This window comes from Dermacentor albipictus, chromosome 1 (genome assembly GCF_038994185.2).
Source record: "Dermacentor albipictus isolate Rhodes 1998 colony chromosome 1, USDA_Dalb.pri_finalv2, whole genome shotgun sequence".
Taxonomy (NCBI): Eukaryota; Metazoa; Arthropoda; class Arachnida; order Ixodida; family Ixodidae; genus Dermacentor; species Dermacentor albipictus.
In genome coordinates this window covers 50907267-50926578 of record NC_091821.1, presented here as the reverse complement: position 1 = coordinate 50926578, position 19312 = coordinate 50907267, and the positions used below count along the sequence as shown (strand labels likewise).

The 19312-nt window shown below is 42.0% G+C and overlaps 1 protein-coding gene across 5 annotated transcripts in view; it reads left to right on the top strand.

Annotated features, from left to right (window-relative positions):
- The window catches only part of LOC135912004 (nose resistant to fluoxetine protein 6-like), an 84422-nt gene that overhangs the window by 23317 nt on the left and 41793 nt on the right, over positions 1–19312 (top strand). For 3 of the 5 annotated variants that reach the window (XM_065444386.1, XM_070532676.1, XM_065444388.1), the window contains 5 exons: positions 6366–6453; positions 8288–8382; positions 10818–11000; positions 16394–16487; positions 19095–19196. In XM_065444386.1, coding sequence (XP_065300458.1) covers positions 6366–6453; positions 8288–8382; positions 10818–11000; positions 16394–16487; positions 19095–19196 — 562 coding nt within the window. The remainder of the gene's footprint in view (positions 1–6365; positions 6454–8287; positions 8383–10817; positions 11001–16393; positions 16488–19094; positions 19197–19312) is intronic. The other 2 variants (XM_065444387.1, XM_070532673.1) reach the window with 2 other exon arrangements.

The window sequence follows — 19312 nt, the reverse complement described above, 5'->3', positions numbered from 1 at the left end:
GTATATTGTGAACCGGTGATTTAGTGCAGGTGTTTACGTGAAACGGTGATTACGTGCAGCTTTACTTGGCATCTCATCGTGGAGAACACAATCAGCCGCATAGCGGACTAGCCATGGACGTGGTTGATAATTGTGGAGGCTGTTCGACGCGGCGCCACTTTAATTCCGGCTGCAAAGTTGTACTTTAGTCTTTAGATTTGTCCTGTTGCAGTGTTCTACTTTGGTCTTTAGATTTGTCCTGTTGCTCTCCTTTCCTTTTTCCTTTTTCCTCCCCTCCTTCCTATCGTCCATTTCTGTGTTGCTGTCGCCTCCCTTCAGAAGAGCAGGCAGGCGTTGTGCCCCTTCCGGTGGCAGTTGCCAGCCTGCTCCTCGTTTTCCCTTTCCTGTTACCTGTGTATATGTGTATATGTGTGCAAAACAAATAATAATAATAATAATAATAATAGGTGTCCTATAACTTTCTAACGGACATGTTGGCTGTTCAACAAATAATTAACAAGTTCACTAATTGAAAGTAATTAATGAATTAATACTTCGTGATGAAAAAAAAAATACTGGATGTATGTTCACAGGGCTGCTGCTACTATGCAGTCGGTACGATTTCTTTAGAGCTCTTAGTTTTTTTTAAATCTTGGTCGAAGTTTACTGCGATACCCGGTATATAGTAACAATGCAATATGGAATATCTCCCTAATTTGGTTAGGTCTTTTCTAGAACTCGCGTAAACAATCTAGTAATTTCCCGCACGCCAGAATATAGCACAGCATATTTGTCCGGTGTTGGGCTGCTGAGCACGAGGTGGCAGGATTGAATCCCGGCCACGGCGGCCGCATTTCGGTGGGGGCGAAATGCGAAAACCCCCGTGTGCTTAGATTTAGGTGCACGTTAAAGAACCTCAGGTGGTCGAAATTTCCGGAGTCCTCCACTACGGCGTGCCTCATAATCTGAAAGTGGTTTTGGTAGGTAAAACCCTATAATTAATTTATTTTAAATATTTGTTCATTTTAGGCTATATAACATATGCAGCACAGAGAATCTGCTCTTTGTACGTAGTTATGAAATTTTAAACATTGTGCGCTGACTAAAAAAAAAGAATCATTTTTAAAAAGTTTTCTGCAAGAGAAACACAAGCGATAAATAAAAATTATGCTTTCAATAATCAATAGAACTTTGTTTCTTGAATGCAATACATTTAATCGCAATCGATATCATGTCGGTTATGTAATGAGAGTATTTATACTTTTTACATGCATTTCAATAGTAAAATTGGAATTTCCTCACAGCCAGGGGCCAAATTTGCAAAGCTTTTTGTTCGTAAGTAGTTTCCTGCCCTTGTTCGGATGGCTGAAATCACGGGTTCGCGCCACTGAAATATTTATATCTCGGCTATTATTGAGCCGATTTAAAGCATTTTTGCGGCATAACACTCCCTAAAGGACACGTAACAACTTCTAGCGTGTAACCAAAATTTGCTATGGGGCCTGGTGAGAGGCCCTTCAAGGAATGTTCTAAAATACGAGCCAGACGTTTCTGCTCCAACCCATAGATTGTCAACAGACCTGGGCTTGTATTTACAAAAACCGCTTATGCTAGAATTTTTCGTAAGAGAAAATTCTAGCCATTCATGATGACGGAGTTACCGTTGCGAAGGCGGCCAGCCAATGGCAAATATCACTTACGAAGGAAAGCTTTGTAAATTGTAAAAAAGCTAAGAACGCCAGTTCTAGTCAGTTAGCTATTTTAGCAGAAGAGCTTTCTTCTAACATTAATTCAGCAAAAAAAAACATTACTTTACAGAGAGTCTTCCACAATTTATACGAAACGATCCCCATAAATTTTGGGACCACCTTCGAACTTCCCACAAGCAAATAAATCAAATCACTGTGCATAACAACGTGATTACGTGTCCTCAATCAATTGCTACGCATTTCAATGCCCACTTTCATTCTGTATTTTCTGAAGAAAGTGCCAATGAACATGTGTTTGACCTTCCACCTGAAGAATCAATCACTGTATCCTACGAAGGCGTTGTTGAATCCCTACTCCGGCTAGATGCCAAAAGTTCGTATGGTCCAGATGACATACCAAACGCCTTCTTACGCCGTTATGCTGAATCATTAGCTCATTTCTTAACAAAAATTTTCTGTTTATCCTTATCGTCTTTTTCATTGCCCCTCGACTGGCTAACAGCCAGAGTTGTGCCTGTGCATAAAAAAGGGGACCGCGCGTGTTTAAGCAATTACCGTCCGATTTCTTTGACGAGTACCTGCTGCAAACTAATCGAACACATTATCGCTTAGCACGTACTTGAAATATTAAACTCTAGAGGATGTTTGTCTCCATTTCAACACGGCTTCAGGAAAGGTTTTTTAACTGTCACGCAGTTGGTTACTGCTATCCATAACTTTAGTTCCGTATTAGATAAATCTGGACAACTGGACATAATTTTTTTAGACTTCAGCAAAGCGTTTGATAAAGTTCCCCATAATAAACTTCTTGAAAAACTGAAATTAATAGGCGTGCCCTTGACTTTAGTACACTGGATTGCTTCCTAGCTACAAAATCGAACACAGTTTGTGGACATTGGTGGCATCTCTTCCACGTTACTCCCAGTGACATCTGGCGTGCCCCAAGGAAGTGTACTAGGCCCACTGTTGTTTTTGGTTTATATAAACGACATTGTGCGTTCCATTGATAGAAATGTTAAAATTGGTTTATTTGCCGATGACTGCATGCTGTACACCCCAATAAGTTCTGTGGCTGACCAAATATTACTGAATGATGCTTTCTGCGAAATTGTGGCCTGAAGTGACAGATCAGGAATGGTCTTCAATTCTGATAAGACTGTGCTTTTGCGCATGACAAGAAAGAAACGTCTTATCCCCTTTAGTTACTCTGCTTACGGCACTACTATTTCGGAAGTCGAAAAATACAAATATTTAGGCGTTTTAATAAATTCACAGCTTAACTGGAGCGACCATGTTGATTACATCTGTTCATCTGAGTTAAAAAAACTTGGATTTTTGAAACACAAGCTCAAAGGAGCACCCAGTCACGTTAAGCTATTAACCTATACCTCTCTTATTCGGCCCAAACTTGAGTATGCGGCTATAGTGTGGGACCCGTACACCAAAAAAGATATAGCAAAAATAGAAAACGTGCAAAGACGGGCTGTGCGCTTCATTTACAATAAATTCAAGAGAACTGATTCCCCATCTGCTTTAATGGCCTCCAACAAAATTAAACCTCTTCATATAAGACGGAAAATTGCTCGATTAACGTTTCTTCATTCACACATCCAGGGAAAGTTTGGAATTTCTTCTTCACCTTATGTTACACCTTCCACTACACGAAAAACCCGTCACCAACATACCCATGCCGTAACACCATATTTTGCGAAAACAAAATACTCGTACTTTCCGCGCATAATAAACGATTGGAATGCACTGCCTGAACAGACTGTCTCAAGTGACAGTTATGAAAGAAATCTTAGAAATGAATTTTGATGTGATTGATGTGCAATGTATTTCCTTTTGCTTGTTTCGCTCATTTGTATCATGTATCCAACCTTTTGTCTATGCAATAACTTCATGGCGTTTGTAAATATGCCTTGTTATCTGCCCTTCCTGCTTGGACCGCATGAGGTCTGCAGTATTATGTAAATAAAAAAAAATTCGGCCCCCGGTCTCTAACGCAAGCAGCCGTACTCGGACGTGAGGCGACACTGGGTTCTGGACACATTAGTAAGGGTGCACACGCTTAGAAACTGTTCGTGCATTGTGCGCGCTCTCAATTTGCTGCAGTATTCTACTACACGCAGCGTGTTCGCAGCATAACAGTGCCCCGAGACGCAAAGTTGGTCCGCCACTACGAGATGGCTCAAATATCTTGGCATGCTTCCGCGCTTGCATGCCACGTATGCCTCTCTGACTGCTACAATGTGGAAGCTGTGACAGGGAGAGGCTTTGATTGAAGCTACTTCTTTGTCCATTCTTACGTCATTCAGGATTCCATGAGAGCAAATTACGCGAAAAAGAAGGACTCGAACCCAGAAGCGGGGTGTGCTGCGATAAGTTGTTTATGTATACAGGTGTAGAGATCCCGCGTGGTCACATAACACGGCCGAAGTGCCGCCTCGCAAGCTCCATGGCACTCAGCCATAAAATCAGTTCAGCTTGTCGCAGCCACCGTCACCCGGCGTCTCATACTTGGCTCAAGGAATGTGACTTAGGTTGCCTGCACAGCTTTACGTGACTGATGCAGCTGACAACAGCGGTGCTCTCATGAGCACGAAAAACGAATAGCAAACCATATGTGAGCTGTACGCATTACTTTACGTACACTTTCTTAATTAGTGTGAAATAAGCGCAACAAAAAGCACGGCTACGCACTGCCCGAGTTCACAGGCTTTGTAAAAACATGTACCGTGCGCTAGCACTAACATATTATTTTATTATTATTATTATTATTATTATTATTATTATTATTATTATTATTATTATTATTATTATTATTATTATTATTATTATTATTATTATTATTATTGATTCACTGGTGCTTGCACAGTAGACTACCAGGGAACATAGGCCCTTCCACGTTCCAGCCTCTTTCAGTAGACGTTCACCTCTTCCACAGAATGCAAACACTTTACAACTGTGGTTTTCTCCATCCTGATATCTTTCAAATCGTGTTGCCTTCTTTCTGTTCCGAGTTTCGCCCTTCCTCTTGAGCCTTTTTCTAGCTGCGCTCCTCTCCTAACTTTTCCCACTTTCTCTCTGCTTTACACGTTCTCTGTCTCTCAATTTTGTGTTATTGATGTATTGTTGTTCATTATGTAGCTAATTATCCATTTCTTTTCGGCTATTCTTTTTCTTATTTCATTCTATCTTTTTTATCACAAGTTTTAATTACAGTTGTACTACATATTTAATTTTGTTGTTTTTGTATTTTTGTGCTGCAGCAACCAGACCTCAGTGTTGTTCTTGGGCTCATTAAGGAAAATATTGATTGATTCACTGATTGATTGAATGATTGTTAAAGTGGCTGTCGTTGTTTTGTTCCGAGCTTCGCATTGTTGGGTTTTAGTTATTTCTCTCCGCCTTTAGGTGCGAATTTACTTTGCGTTTTGTTTAATTATAGTTGTTCCTTCACATAAATGTCCTCTTACTTATTACGTAATTTTTTCTTGCGTTTTACCAAAGTGTTCTCTTCCATTTCTGTTTGTACCTGCATCTCTTTCATTAGTCTTTAGTTGCATTTCCTTGTACCCTTCCTTGTTTGTCTTTTTTTATTATGTACCTGCCCTTCAGTATTCGAACGTTAGTGTTGATTCTGGGTACATTAGGTAAACGATTATTAAGGCGAAAGCCTTATATGTCTCATCGTTCAATCGACTTTCAACGACCTTGAGCGAAAACAGGCCGTTAGCACTTATCGTATAAAACATATTAGTGAGGTCTCCAGCGAGTTAAAGGCACTTAATGCTGGCTAAAGCATGACTAGGCATGAGTGGATGACAAAATGAATTAAGAGGAATTAATGTAAATTAAGAGTGATCGAAGCAAATGAAAAAGAATCAAAGCGCATTAGGCAGGAGGACAAATCAATTAAAGAGGAATCAAGCTGAATTAAGATGACTCAATGTGATTTAAGTGTAATCATAGTGAATTAAGAGAAATCAAAATGAATTAAGAGTAATCAAAGCAAATTAAGAAAAATCGAGGGGAACTAGAGAGGACAAAGCGATTTAAGAGGAATCAAAGTGAATTAAGAGGAATCGTGCGATTTAGGGCGAATCAAGGCGAATTAAGCGGAATCAAAGTGAATTAAGCGTACTCAAAGCGAGGTAAAGTGGATTACTAAGCGAAATAAGATGAATCAAAGTGAATTAAGACGGATGACGAAGCAAATTACGATGAATTAAAGCGAATTAAGAAGGATAACAAGTGTCTTAGGAGGCATCAAAACGAATTAAAAGGGATGACAAAGCGATGAAAGTGCGTGACTCAGCGATTTAAGGTGGAAGACTTACTGAATTAAGATGGATGACTCAGCGAAATAAAGTGGCCGTTTAACGTGGCTAAATAAACTGGCCAATTAATGCATCGGCACTTGGGCTTTCGCCTTCAAGTCGTCTTCGGGATAACATAAGAGACCCTGTGACTTTTTATTACTATTCGGTGTGACAGACACAAATATATGAAAAGGAAGAAAATGAAGAAGTCTCAATGAGTTTTCTGGCTGCTAGCTCACAATCGTCTTTATTTATTTTACCTGAGTGTAAAAAAAAGAGAAAAGCTGGGTAATCAATATTTCTATGATCTGTGTCGCAAATTGTTATTATTTATGGGTTATTTTTCTTCCAGTTGTGAGTTCGTACGGCATCACGACGGAGGTAAACGGCTGTCGCACGGATGACCCGAAACAGATGACGAAGCTCCAAGCAGGCACAGTGTAAGCAGCGAATCAACACACGAATCAATACGTCTGGCTATGCTCAAGGGCAGAGCACGCGCTTACGTGCGCGGCGTCTTTTCTTTTCTTCTTTCTTCAAGGTTACGTGGTAGTCCCAACTAATAGTAGTTACTTGCGTAACTTTTCAAGAATTTTGCGTAGATATGCAGAAAGTCAAAATAACTTGGACTCTTACAACGTGGCGTTAGCGACTTTGCATTGTCGAAGTGCGTTCACAAGTGATACAAACAATAAAATCAGCTGTTTGTCTATGCAAATAAATGATAATTGCACCCCCCCTAAAGGAAAAGTAAATTTAAACACCCCCTCGAATAAGTCGAAGCTTATTTCACACCTAATCTTCTTGACTTTCCTTCTCCGTCTCTCAGTGATTCCGTGTACAATTATTTGGACGCAGGATAGTTCAGGCGCCTGCAAGACAGAGCGCCAGTTATTGTGCCCGTGGCCACACACCGTTGTCTTCTTCACGACCATAAACATTTTTCCTGCACTCACTTTTTTTGTACGCATTAATAAACAATCAGTGAGCTCAACTCATGGCGTTTTTCACTAATAAATATTACACTTACGTACAGTTTTCCATAGCTACAACGTTCCAAAGCAGCACAGGGGGTGGTTAGCTCCTGGGCCCATATTTACAAAAAAATATTATGCTAGAATTGCTCGTAAGAGCAAATTCCAGCCAATCCTGTTGCTGAACATATCGTTATCGAAGGATGCTGGCCAATGGCAACAGCACTTACGAATATCAAGCGTTTTGAATTCGACCGATGGTTATTTTGGCCGCATGTGGGCCCGTAGGCACAAATAACTTGTTACGCGAAAACTGTTAACTTAATCAGATGTCAGCCAATCGTGATATCGGACATATTATTAGCGTAGGCAGCCAGCCAATAGCAAATAATCATTACGAAAGGAAAGCTTTGTGAATTGAGCCCGTGGTTCTTTACCGCGCAACCAAAGCTTGGTACAGGAGTGCTTTTTGCATTCTTCGCCAGTCGGAATACCGCAAGCCGGCCAAGAATCGAACCCTCGACCTCGTGCTACTGAGCCATCGCACCGGGTCCCTGCTGCTCCGTGGTACGGCATTGTGCGGAGCTGATGCTAGTGTATCGTGGTAGATTTTATTTATTGAGGCATGGCAGTGCAAACAGGGTCCTCCTGCTCAACATCATAATCGTAACACTTCAATGTCCACTGCAGGCTCAAGTCCTCTCCCGGTGATCTCAACAGAACCCCGTTTTGTGTAAACAGAATCCCATCCTCATGCCTGACAATTTCCCTAATTTCATCACATCACCTCATCCTCTGCCGTCTTCGAGGGCACACATTCTATTACTGCAATCGACCATCGGTTCTACGCAAACATGGTGGTGTGGCCTGTGGTGCGTTTATAAAATTTCAACTGGGGCCGAATTTTCGAAGCTTTTTGTTCGTAGGTGTTGCGCCCCGTTTGCCGGTCGCCGCCGTTTTTTTTATGCTGACATTTATTTTCGTTTGGTTTAGCCAGCAGGCACATCATAGCCTGCAAATTTTTTTTTTGTATTGAAGAAGTGCGGCTGCTGTTCCGCGAGTGGGCAAAAAAGCACATTAGGTATACAATATTTGTCGGAGGATTTAGAGGATTTAATGGTAATTGTTATTTTTTCGCGCTATGCGCATGCCTTGTCTACATAATCGCGCCCGATCGCGATGTTTTTCAAGCATACTTTTGTATAATAATTATAAAAAAAGTGGCCCGCATTACTGATTGCATAGTGTTTGCGTAGCTGCGTTTGAAGGCTGCAATAATTTCTGACCACTTTATCTACAGGGCGTTTTTGTGCAGTCTTGCAGCTATCGTAGTCGTGGCTACGATAGTCGAATTGGCGCTCGAGAGAAGGACCCCGTCGCGCAAGAAGCACGAACGTGAGTACCCAGCTGCATTTCAAGGTGCTTCAGCTGTGGCCATTTAATTTAACTTATATTACATTTATTTCTGAAAGTGCTCAAGAAGAGCTCTACGCCTTAGTTTTGGTGCACTTATGTTACACAAAGAAGAGAAAAGAGAAAAACAAAACAGAAAACCTGACAGAGCAGCGGTATAAGATGTAAAAAAAAAATTGAACCAAAGCAAACACAAAAGTCAGATAAAGAGGAAATACGAGAGCTGAAAATATCGAAGGAAGGAAGGAAGGAAAAAGTGGAGAAGGAAAGGTAGGGAGGTTAACCAGTATGGCTTAACCGGTTTGCTACCCTACACATGGGAGAGGGATGGGGGCAAGCCATAAGGCAAGCCATAATAGACCTGATACACGTGCCTAGGGATTACATTAAACTTACATAGTGACAAATTTTATGGAGGATCTGAGTGCACTAGCCAGTTAAATAATAAATAAAACATGGTAGGTATGTCATAACGACCGCCTTCACGGGGCTCATCCTACAACTGGAATTTGCGGTAATAAGGTTGGTAATTTCATTATGGTTGACAGCTGAGGCGATAATTTCGGGCGGGGCTTGTTTTTTCTTCATACACTCGTCGTGCGAGACATGTTATTGTGCGTGGATTCCTGCAGGTGGCGTAAGCATGATTTCACATGAAATTCAAGCACGGCCTCTCGCGACAATGTAGTTCAGATTAATTTGACAGACGCAGTCCGCTCAAGACATCACGCCACGAGTTCTGTTCAGCAGGGAATTAGGAAACTCAGAAAAGGGAATTTTTAAAGCAAAGCTTTCTTTGTCTAGCGCCACGACGTTTGGTGTGGGGAGGTTTCTCGCCGAGTAGACAGGGCTGATCCCGGAAACAGTGTAATCAGAGGTGTTGACTTGGTGGGCCGACCCTCCTAACAGTATACGCGATATATGTCCTTGGAAAAGTTGTATTGTTGTTTGCAACACGAGACAATTCTGCAGGCAGTGCAATCGATTTTAATAATGCTATTGAAGTTTCAGTTTCTTAGGTGTAGCAACCAGGTTGCTTTGCCTCTTTCTCCAAATTTGGCGTCGGTGTCTCACCGAGCAATCATACAGTAGGGGATTTTCCACACAGCTGAGGTGCGAGGAAAAGGAAAGCACACAGGACGGTTGTGACATTACCCTGAAAGAGCTTGGAGAGGAACAATTTGCGCAGCGGCATTGCTTTATACGTCACAAATGATGCTCGTACAGTTCAATGTGACCATTAGGGACATTTATAGACGTTTGCATCGTCACCACTTGCGTCGAATACAAGCGGTGACGATCATTCACTTCATTCAAGGAATAAGGAAGCCAGCTCAATTAATGATCGTGTAATACTTAAACTCGAGATAGCTCATCACATGTAGGACATCAACATTACATCTCTGAATAGTGTAAGTGCGGCAGCTACCACGTAACGTTACATAGGATCTAAATTAACGCAAGGTGACATGACGTCAACACATTTAGCATTACATAAGCCTCTACATCAAATAGGCTTCGCGCCGTCCTATCTCCACAGAGCACGAGATCCGCATTTCTTTTTTCATCTATGAAGCCATAGCCTGCCGCCCTCGAAAACCATTGCGTCACATGCCTAAGTGTGTGAACTACATGTAGCCCTGCGTCCTCGCAAGTGCCCTTACATCTAGCGGCGTGCACCCGCACGGCGTAGCGAACTGCGCGCGCATAGAACGTCATCGACTGGTTCCACTTTCTTCTGTGATGCTGAAACAGTATAAGAGAAAGAAGCAGTTCGCCACGATGTAAATGACGAAGACTGAGTTTAAACAGCGAATTGACTGAACACCACCATTGTCTTATCAGTCGAAGACGTTCATGTCACCTAAGAGACTAAACTAACAGTGTAGTGCAATGGGATGGTGTATGTACCGCTGGTTCCAGATTACAGCAATGGATGAGAACAGTGATGGCGTTATAAGGTCGACAATGATGGAAACAGGGCTGCAACCACTCGTTAGCGAAGGCGTCACCATGACGCAGTGCGAGCGTTGAGTGTACGATTTCACCTCCATTAAAACTGTCGTCATGCTACGGAGATCTGTGCATTCCGTTTTTATCGTTGCATGCACCGAATTGCCTATTTCTGGTTCTATTCTGTACACCAAAAGGCGCCTCCGCAGTTTCTTCTTACATGGCTGAAGGCTACAGAATGCAGTAATCGTGTGGCTATAGTATTTCCAGAAGCTGTGTGATACGTTAAAATTACACCAATTATTGCAATTCTTATTTTCTTTGCAGTATATTAACACTGCGAGCAATGTATCCACCTCTTGGTAGTTTGTACGTGCAATAAAAGTAATCTGCCCATTAAATTAACAAGCAAGGAACCTGCATTTCTCACTGCCGTGTCTCTTTTTTTCACTTCATCCGCGCAGCAGAGGCGCCTCTGAGGATACTACTGATGTTCTCAGCGATCAACAATATGCGCGTGCTGCTCAGTACAACAACAGGTGGGAGGAAGGAAAACCCCCTGAACTTCGTCGGAGGAATTAAAGTATTCCTTATGATGTGGGTCGTTTACGGGCACTCTTACATCATCGGACAGATGGAGTTCGCAGGTACAACATCAATCTGTTCTCAGACTGGTTTTTGCAATGTAAGGGTGACAGTGCTGATTTTTGGAAGAGCAGTGTATGTAAAGTGTGTCGCGCGAAGCAACATCAGGTACATGTATAGCACGTCAATATTAGCTGCCAGAGCATGTGAAAAAGAGGCAAATGATGCCACATGCAGGTCAGAAGGGTGAGTACTTAATTTACGAGAGCCCAAAATTCTAAAAAAAAATATATATATTTGCTCGCACTGTAAGCTCGTAAGAGCAGTGCAAGCTCGTACTGTTGCAACGTTGGCACAATGACTGGCGGGTTCTGTGCGAAGAGGTTTATAACAAGGAGGGAACGTGGTCTCTGTATCAGGAATAAGGGAAAGAAAAAGAGCTTCGAATCTATTTTCTAAAGCTACAAAAGTGGTATGCGTATAACAGTTGAATAAGAGATTAGAGTATTGCCTTTAGCATGGAGACGTGCAGCATTCAGTTTTTCTGCTCCACCTTGCTGCCCAAGTTTAGGTCTAGGGTATGGCCGTTGCGTAACGCTGCTCAGCTTTCATACTGCCGTGTACGAAAGTGCACAAAACGATACTGTGCAATTACTTGCGTTAAAGGGACCATTTGAGGGAGAAGGCTAGGATTGTGACTAAGGCTATCTTCATGCGCGAAAGGTACAGGTGTTGTTATTCTTGAAGGTAAGAAATATTACCAACTCTCCTGTGTAAGTACAATATAATAACACGAAGGTAAACTTTAGCATTTAATAGTTGATTCAGCAACTAATATCTTCGAGTGTTAAGAAAAAAGATTCGAGGCAGAAATCACCCATACTCTCATGAAATAACAATGTATACCAACTAACCGTGAAGGAAAGAGTGCTGAACATGTTGTAAAACAGGTAGTAACACAGGGAAGCGTACTCAGCCATTTTCTTTTTAACTGCGTCATGACTGACAAGACTGGCATCACAGTTAAGATTTTCCCTGTATGCAGATATGTGTATTTGGACATCTGGGTCTAATGTTCAGTTACTTCAGATGACATTGCAAGACGGCATACGTATCATTGACCAACTTTGGAGGGAGTGTGAAATGGTTCTATCACACGCAACGACAGCTGTATTGCCCTTCACTCGGAGACAGTTAAAAAATTTCACTCTTAATCTGGAAGGACACCCTCTAATGATTGTCACACAGCATCGATTTCTTGGCATAATACTTGATAGTGTTGGAATCTCAGCGCTGACGCCCGTTGTTGCAATCGCACCGCTGGCACGAGTTGTTGCAAATGCGTCGCAAGCCCCAAGGGTAGCGTTGGCCTGGCGACCTGGAGCACAACTGGAAGCATCCGAAAGTCCTGGCAAAGCATGAGTCGACTGCTAACAGAACAACTTGTTTATTCTAGCATCGCAAAAGAGCGGCCGGTCAGGTCGACCGAAGAGGAGAGACGGGAGAGCACGTAACTCAACGGAAGAAATCGGAGCCTCTCTCCTGGCGTCCGGGGGCAGCTGCTTTTATACTCTCGGAGTTGAGGGCAAGAGGGAACGTCACGGGACGAGGCCACGTGACAGCGGGCACGGACACGCTGAGAGACATGTTGAGACGAGTGTAGTGACGCATCAGCCGGGCCGGCGCCGGTCAGACCTCCTCGCTTCACACTTGGGGAGCTCCTCTCCCCGGCTGCCGCGCTTTGACAAGCGTGGCACACACACGCACACACGAAGACACGTGGCACTGAAACATGCCTGGACGCGCTCGGCGGGGAGGCGTTGCGGCAGCTCCGAACGGGCCAAAATGTCCGCTGCTTTGAACGAAGGTCCGGCGTCCGTTGCATCCGCGCCGGCTATACCGCGCGTCGTAGGCGAAACGTAACAATAGGCAGGTAGCCTGGGCACCGCGAAAAAAAAAACCGAAAACGAGGTCAATGCGATGATGGCTGTACTTCGCAGACTGACAGGTACATTATGGGGTGGATCAGTATCATCCATGCTGACTGGTTACAATGCATTAATACGAAAAAAATTCCGTACTCCCCACCCATCTTACACGGACTTTCCCACACGTCAGAAGAGCAACTTCAAAGACATTTAGCTAGAGGACAACGCATATGTCTAGGAGTTCCACAAACGACTTCTAGCTGTCTTGTAATAGCTGAGGCTCGCCAGTCACCGTTTCCAGTTATGAGAACTACAGAAATATGCCGACATTATTTCCGTTTTCAAACGCAGCATAATGAAATGAATGAAATTCGAGAAAATCTTCATATATTGCCAAGAAATGAATATTGGAACTCAGTCGTCGAATATCTTCCATGGCGGCTTACACTTCCAAAAACTGAATTATCAATAGACAGGATATTCAGAAAAAGAGACATTTTCATTCAAGCTGCCCAATAACTAGTACTTTACCATATATGCGGTATTCAGGATACAGACACTTCTATACAGATGGCTCCCGTGCAGCAACCTATTCAACTTCAAATCATATTGACCGCAAAAAAGACGGGAACATAGGAAGAAAACACATAAACAGCACAGGCGGTAACTTTCAACTGTTTTATTCATAGCAGCTAGTGGGCATATATAGGCAAAAACAGTTGAAAGTTACCGCCTGTGCTGTTTATGTGTTTTCTTCCTATGTCCCCGTCTTTTTTGCGGTCAATATGATTTGCAGTAAATACCAACTAGGCCAAACTGAAGTTCTTCTATTCAACTTCAGCATTTATAATACCGCACCTCAACAAACCAGAATCATTTAAGTTATCTCGTGCGACTTCGTCCACAATGGCTAAACTATTCGCAATCCTATGGGCGACAAAATTTGTTACGTCAGTAAGAGATGCGCAAAAACGGGCAATTTTCAGCGATTCACAGGCGGCTCTAGCATCCCTACGCAGCACAAAAGGAAAAACAATCAGTGATAGCAAACTTAAACACTTGAAGACCTCACAAAGGCAAGTGAAGGGAAACATGAAATAAGGTTGCAGTGGATACCAAGGCATCGTAACATTCCTGGCAACACAGCAGCCGATGAAGCACCATGACAAGCACACCTCAAAGATGATGTGGTCCGCTCCAAAAATAATAAAAAAATGAATTACGCTGCATTATAAGGGCAACGTCTTTTAATATGTGTAGAAATGCTTGGTTTGACCATAATTCTAAGAGCTCTGATTTGCACCATATTGATCCGTTTATTGAATTCAAATTTCCATTTTTCATTTAACAGAAATATGGAAACCCTTATTCATCGATTAAGGCTAGGCACTGTCTACACAAAACATTTCTTACATAGAATTCGCCGTGCGGAAACCCCCGAATGGGATTGTGGATTTGTAGCTGAAGATATACATCACCTCCTTCTACATTGCCCACATTCCGCCACGCCAAGACGCCGACTTAAATCAACCCTAATTACATTAGACCACATACCTTTCAGTTTAAAGATACTTTTGGGTCCTTGGCCAACAACTGCCTTGCAGAAGAGCGCTTTAAAAGCATTAAAAACTTTTCTCGAAGACAGCGGCATCGTTGGCCGTTATAAACGCTGTTAATGTTCATTTCATTTAAATGATGCTGTATATATGTATGTGCTTGTAGATTATGTTATGTTGACTGTTCTGTTGTGACTATATGTGATAATGCATATACACGATGTATGCGGCACCCACTCACTAGAGACTGTATTATTAGACGACAGTATCGTTTATACTTTTGAGACGTTCTTCTACTGAAATGTGGAGTCATTTAACTTGTATATTGTATGTACCATGTATTTCTTACGTCATAGTATTACTGTGAAAACGTTGCTTGATAACTTCTGATGCTTGCACGAATGGTGCTTGTAAGGAGTAGCTGGAGCCTTAAATTGTGCGTCAACGTCTCCTTATATTGTATCAATAAAACTAAAGAAACTTTAAAAAAAGTTTATTTATTTACTTCAGTGCAAACTTTACCATGGGTAAAAAGTGTGCTAGTCCTGACGCCATGTCAGCTATGTAGGAATACTGAGGTTAGCACTACTTTCAGGGTGACTGCCCGCAACCTTGAAGCACATTCACTGGCCTCCTACTTACTTTTTTTTTCTACAGAGCTTTTCTTGGGAAGTTTATGGAGAAGCTACACGCAACATTAATTAATTTGCGCACCTACAGTTTGCGTGCCTGATTATTTGCGTACCTACATAACACTATGGCTTTGGCACAATCGTCGCTAATTTTGGTAACGATTTTGCTGAAATTAGGACAACTGTCGGTACTCTAAAGAATCATGCTTTGAGCATTGAACAGCTCCCATTCCGAAGTAGCAATATGTGAGTTGTTAACTACAGAAAAATGTAATATGTATAAGAATAATGCCATACTTGGTGATTGTCCCGCTAAGTTTGGTATTTGCAGCTTAAATTTTTAGCCGGCACTTTCTGCCGTTTCAGCACAAATAATCAATTTCTAGTAACTCTAGATAGTCGTCACTTGAAGATCTTGAAGGAAACTTCAACTCAGGGCTATGAGAGAACCACTTTTGATTTAGTTACCAGATTGTAGGACAAAACGAATCGAAAAGAACGAAACCATCACATTGCAGTAGTGTCAGACTGAAAACATTGTAGCTATGAATGAAGTAGTCACCAGCGCGAATGGCAGTATTCGATATAAGATAACCCAATAACCATAATGCTTCTGGGCAATCGTACAGAAACATTAAGCAGGACAAACACCACACTTTAAAATTTCGAGCTCCACGAGATTGCTCTTTCACACATAGAGAAAATTTTCTTGAAGATTGCGCAGAAATTTCCGTGCTGTATGACACAATTGTCCTTGCTGTAAGCACTCCAACAGATGAACACATTAGTGCTGCAAGACCAGTTCATGCTGGAAACAAAGTACTGTAGACACTGTTTCTGTTCAATCAATTCAAGATCTGTTCAATTCTGCGAGTTCAAGAAAAAGCTGCGGCGGCGCAAATAATTATTAAGTCTATAAAACGTTCGAACGAAGAAAGAAAGCAGCGCAAAGATGCCAGCGATTTACAGGACTAATTTTGACATTTAGCTGCCAACAAATCATATTAAATTAACACGTGATGGGCTTCCTTCAAGGTTAGGAATGAGCAGGCTTCCACTTTGCATGGCTTTTATTTGTAGCTGAATGGGAGGAGTTCGTTTAAGCAACAATAAACGTATGTTTAAGCCGAGATGTCAAGATATCGGTTCTATAATGTGTATTAGCTTCGCTAATTAGGCCCCCAACAGAATAACTACACATGCAATGTCTTAAATTTAGCCAGCAGACTTAATCTAAGCTTTTTGTGAGTATGTGAGTACAAAGGCGCTTTTACGTAATGTAAAAATGTTTTTTTAATCATATTATTCTAATCAGTAATCTCTTTCTCGCTTTTTACAGATGACTTATTTTCGCTTTTAGAAATTTTTGCCAAAGCTTCCTCTCAGGCACTGCCAAACGCTGTTCTGAGCGTCTCCACCTTCTTTTTTCTAAGGTAAGTACAAATTCCTAAGGTTTCTGCCAGCACTGAACGAAACCCAAACGAAACTTCCTAATTAGGCCTTCCACGACAGCCACCTGAATGTACAACGGGTATTCTACTTCCGAAAGGTGGGAAGATTGGCTGCAGAGACTTTCCATCATTGAGTGACCACATGATTTGTTCAGAGCGTTCTCAAGGCAGAGATCGCTGATGCGTGTAATAATATAATAATATTTGGGGTTTTACGTGCCAAAACCACTTTCTGATTATGAGGCACGCCGTAGTGGAGGACTCCGGAAATTTCGACCACCTGGGGTTCTTTAACGTGCACCTAAATCTAAGCACACGGGTGTTTTCGCATTTCGCCCCCATCGAAATGCGGCCGCCGTGGCCGGGATTCGATCCCGCGACCTCGTGCTCAGCAGCCTAACACCATAGCCACTGAGCAACCACGGCGGGTCGCTGATGCGTGTCTTCACTAGTTTGGAATGAGCTGTACTATGCCGCAACAGCTGTCTGTTTATTGCCACGAGGTTCATATCGCCAGCAGGTTCAGTTAGCATGGAACGTAAACATAATGTCAAGAAAGCGTAACTTTCTGTCGTGGTTAGGCAATTCACAGGATAGTGACAAGGGTTCCAGGAATTGCCGAAAGAGGTTATGTGCGTTATTCAGAAGGGGTTCAGAGGAACCGTTGTCACAATTTAAAATGATCAAAATATCATCGACATGTCTAAATGTCCTAAGGATTCCTGCGCCAGTAGTGAGCCTAGACAGCTCTCTCTCTCTCAAGTTTTGGTAGAAAAGGTCACTCAAAGTGGGAGCAATGCAGGACCCTGTACAGAGCCCTGGCTTCTGAATAAATGGTTTTCTGTCCCATAGGGTGGAAGTCGACTTGAAGTAATATGATGAAAGTAACAAAAAAAAATTCCTTGCTGGTACACTAGATGCATCTTTAAAATCAGGCGAACTGTTTATAGCTGTCAATAATACATGCTAGCAAATGGGCAGGTGGTAATGAATAATACAGATCTTTAATAATAATGGAAAGAGCATAAATACCTGTATGTCTGAGATAACTTACAACATTAACCCTTTGAGACGCTGCCTACACAATTGTGCACAGCAGGAGAGTGCATAAATAGCAAAAGCAGTGATGAAGGTACTGGTATTTAAAATGTGTCTCATACATCTTGAAACACTTATTATTGGAACTGTGCTGAATATTGAATAGCGTGCAGAATGTTTTAGAAAAATGAGTGGGAAGGTAGACGGCTGGCTGTTTTTACGCTGTGTCATATGTTGTATGTAGCGGGTTCACTTCTTTCATTGTTTTTTACAATGTCATGCACCAGGCATAATTTTCTAGTGACTGGATAAGTGCTTTTCAAGCTTTTGAGAACACGAAATAGTACATGTTCTCATGTTTTGTGTTCCTGTAGTGAGTTTTTGCATGGAGTCGAAGTTTTGTAAACTTGACAAAACTCGCTAAATAATTGAAAATTCTCAATATTTTCTGCAGCTGTACACTTTCTACGATTCTGAAGATGCAAGAGATGTGGTGAAAGCAACTTTTCAATCAATGGGATAAAGTGGCGTCTGAAAGGGTTGAGGACTTCTTCAGAGTTTTTCACTAAAAAGGATTGTCGATTTTCAGGAGCTTAAGCTTTTCGTGCAAGAATAAAGCAACCGATTTCTGCCACATTCCATTTCCTGAAACATCTACATGGAACAGAAATTCCGCCTTGTGTGTTTTTGTGCTAAACAAAACTTCAAGAAAATCTTTCTTGCTCTTGCAATTTTCGTCAGAACGCTGGAAAGTGTGAACTTCTCACAAAGACCTCTCGCACAGCCCTTAACTTTGGCCATGGATACAGGATCAAGGCATTCGAAAGCCGATGAACTGATATCACATGCTTTCAATTTGAAGATATCGCTGGAAAGAACTACAAACAGCCCCCTCTTTTCTACTGCTAAGCCTCCCGCCGCGCTAAGACTAAATAAATTTCGCCATTAGACTTTCTGGCACTCTGATTTTTTAGGGTAGTTTAGTTTTTCTTCTTTTCCGTTTCAGATATGCCATGTAAATTATTGTTTTTTATAGCCATTCTTAGAGCAGACAAGGGTAAATCTGTGGCCATGTGTGTTGTAGCATTTACTAGAGCATTGCTATCATTTCTTTTCACCCCTTTGTGCCCTTCCCACTGCGAAAGGTAGGCAAATCGGACATGCGTTTGGTTAACCCCCGGCCTTTACTTTATTCTCTCGTCTCCCTCTCTATCTTTGTACATTCAAGTCGTGCCAGCGGTGACAAACTCCGCTGCAGGTTCTGACAAGAAGTTGGCAGCAGACAGCTGAAAACCGTTTCTGCTTTAATAACTGCACAGGGGCTTTGCGTAAATAATAATAACGCAACCAGATATTTCATGAAGTTTGACGTTTCCTCAGTCAATTTCTTTTACAATCTTCTGGCTGCTCAATCAGCAACACGTAACCCATTCAGAACTTCTATAAACATACCAGATGTAGTATGCAGAAATACAGTGCGTCGGGATATACTGCAGAATTCTGCAATCTTTCTTTGGACGAATTCCTAAAGGACGCATTTCCTATTCGCAGCGGGTTCGTGCTGCCATTTATGGTGCCAAATCCAAAGACTTCAACAAGCAGAAGAAGCATAGGAACAGTATACCTGGTGGGAATCATAAAACGATACTTGAGGTACGTACGCGGGTATTTTATTGACTGCTTGGGAGAGAAGTGTGGTCGGCGTATCAGGGTATATCTCTTAAGGTCCATCTCAATATGAGTACGGACACAAGACAACAACTCCAGGA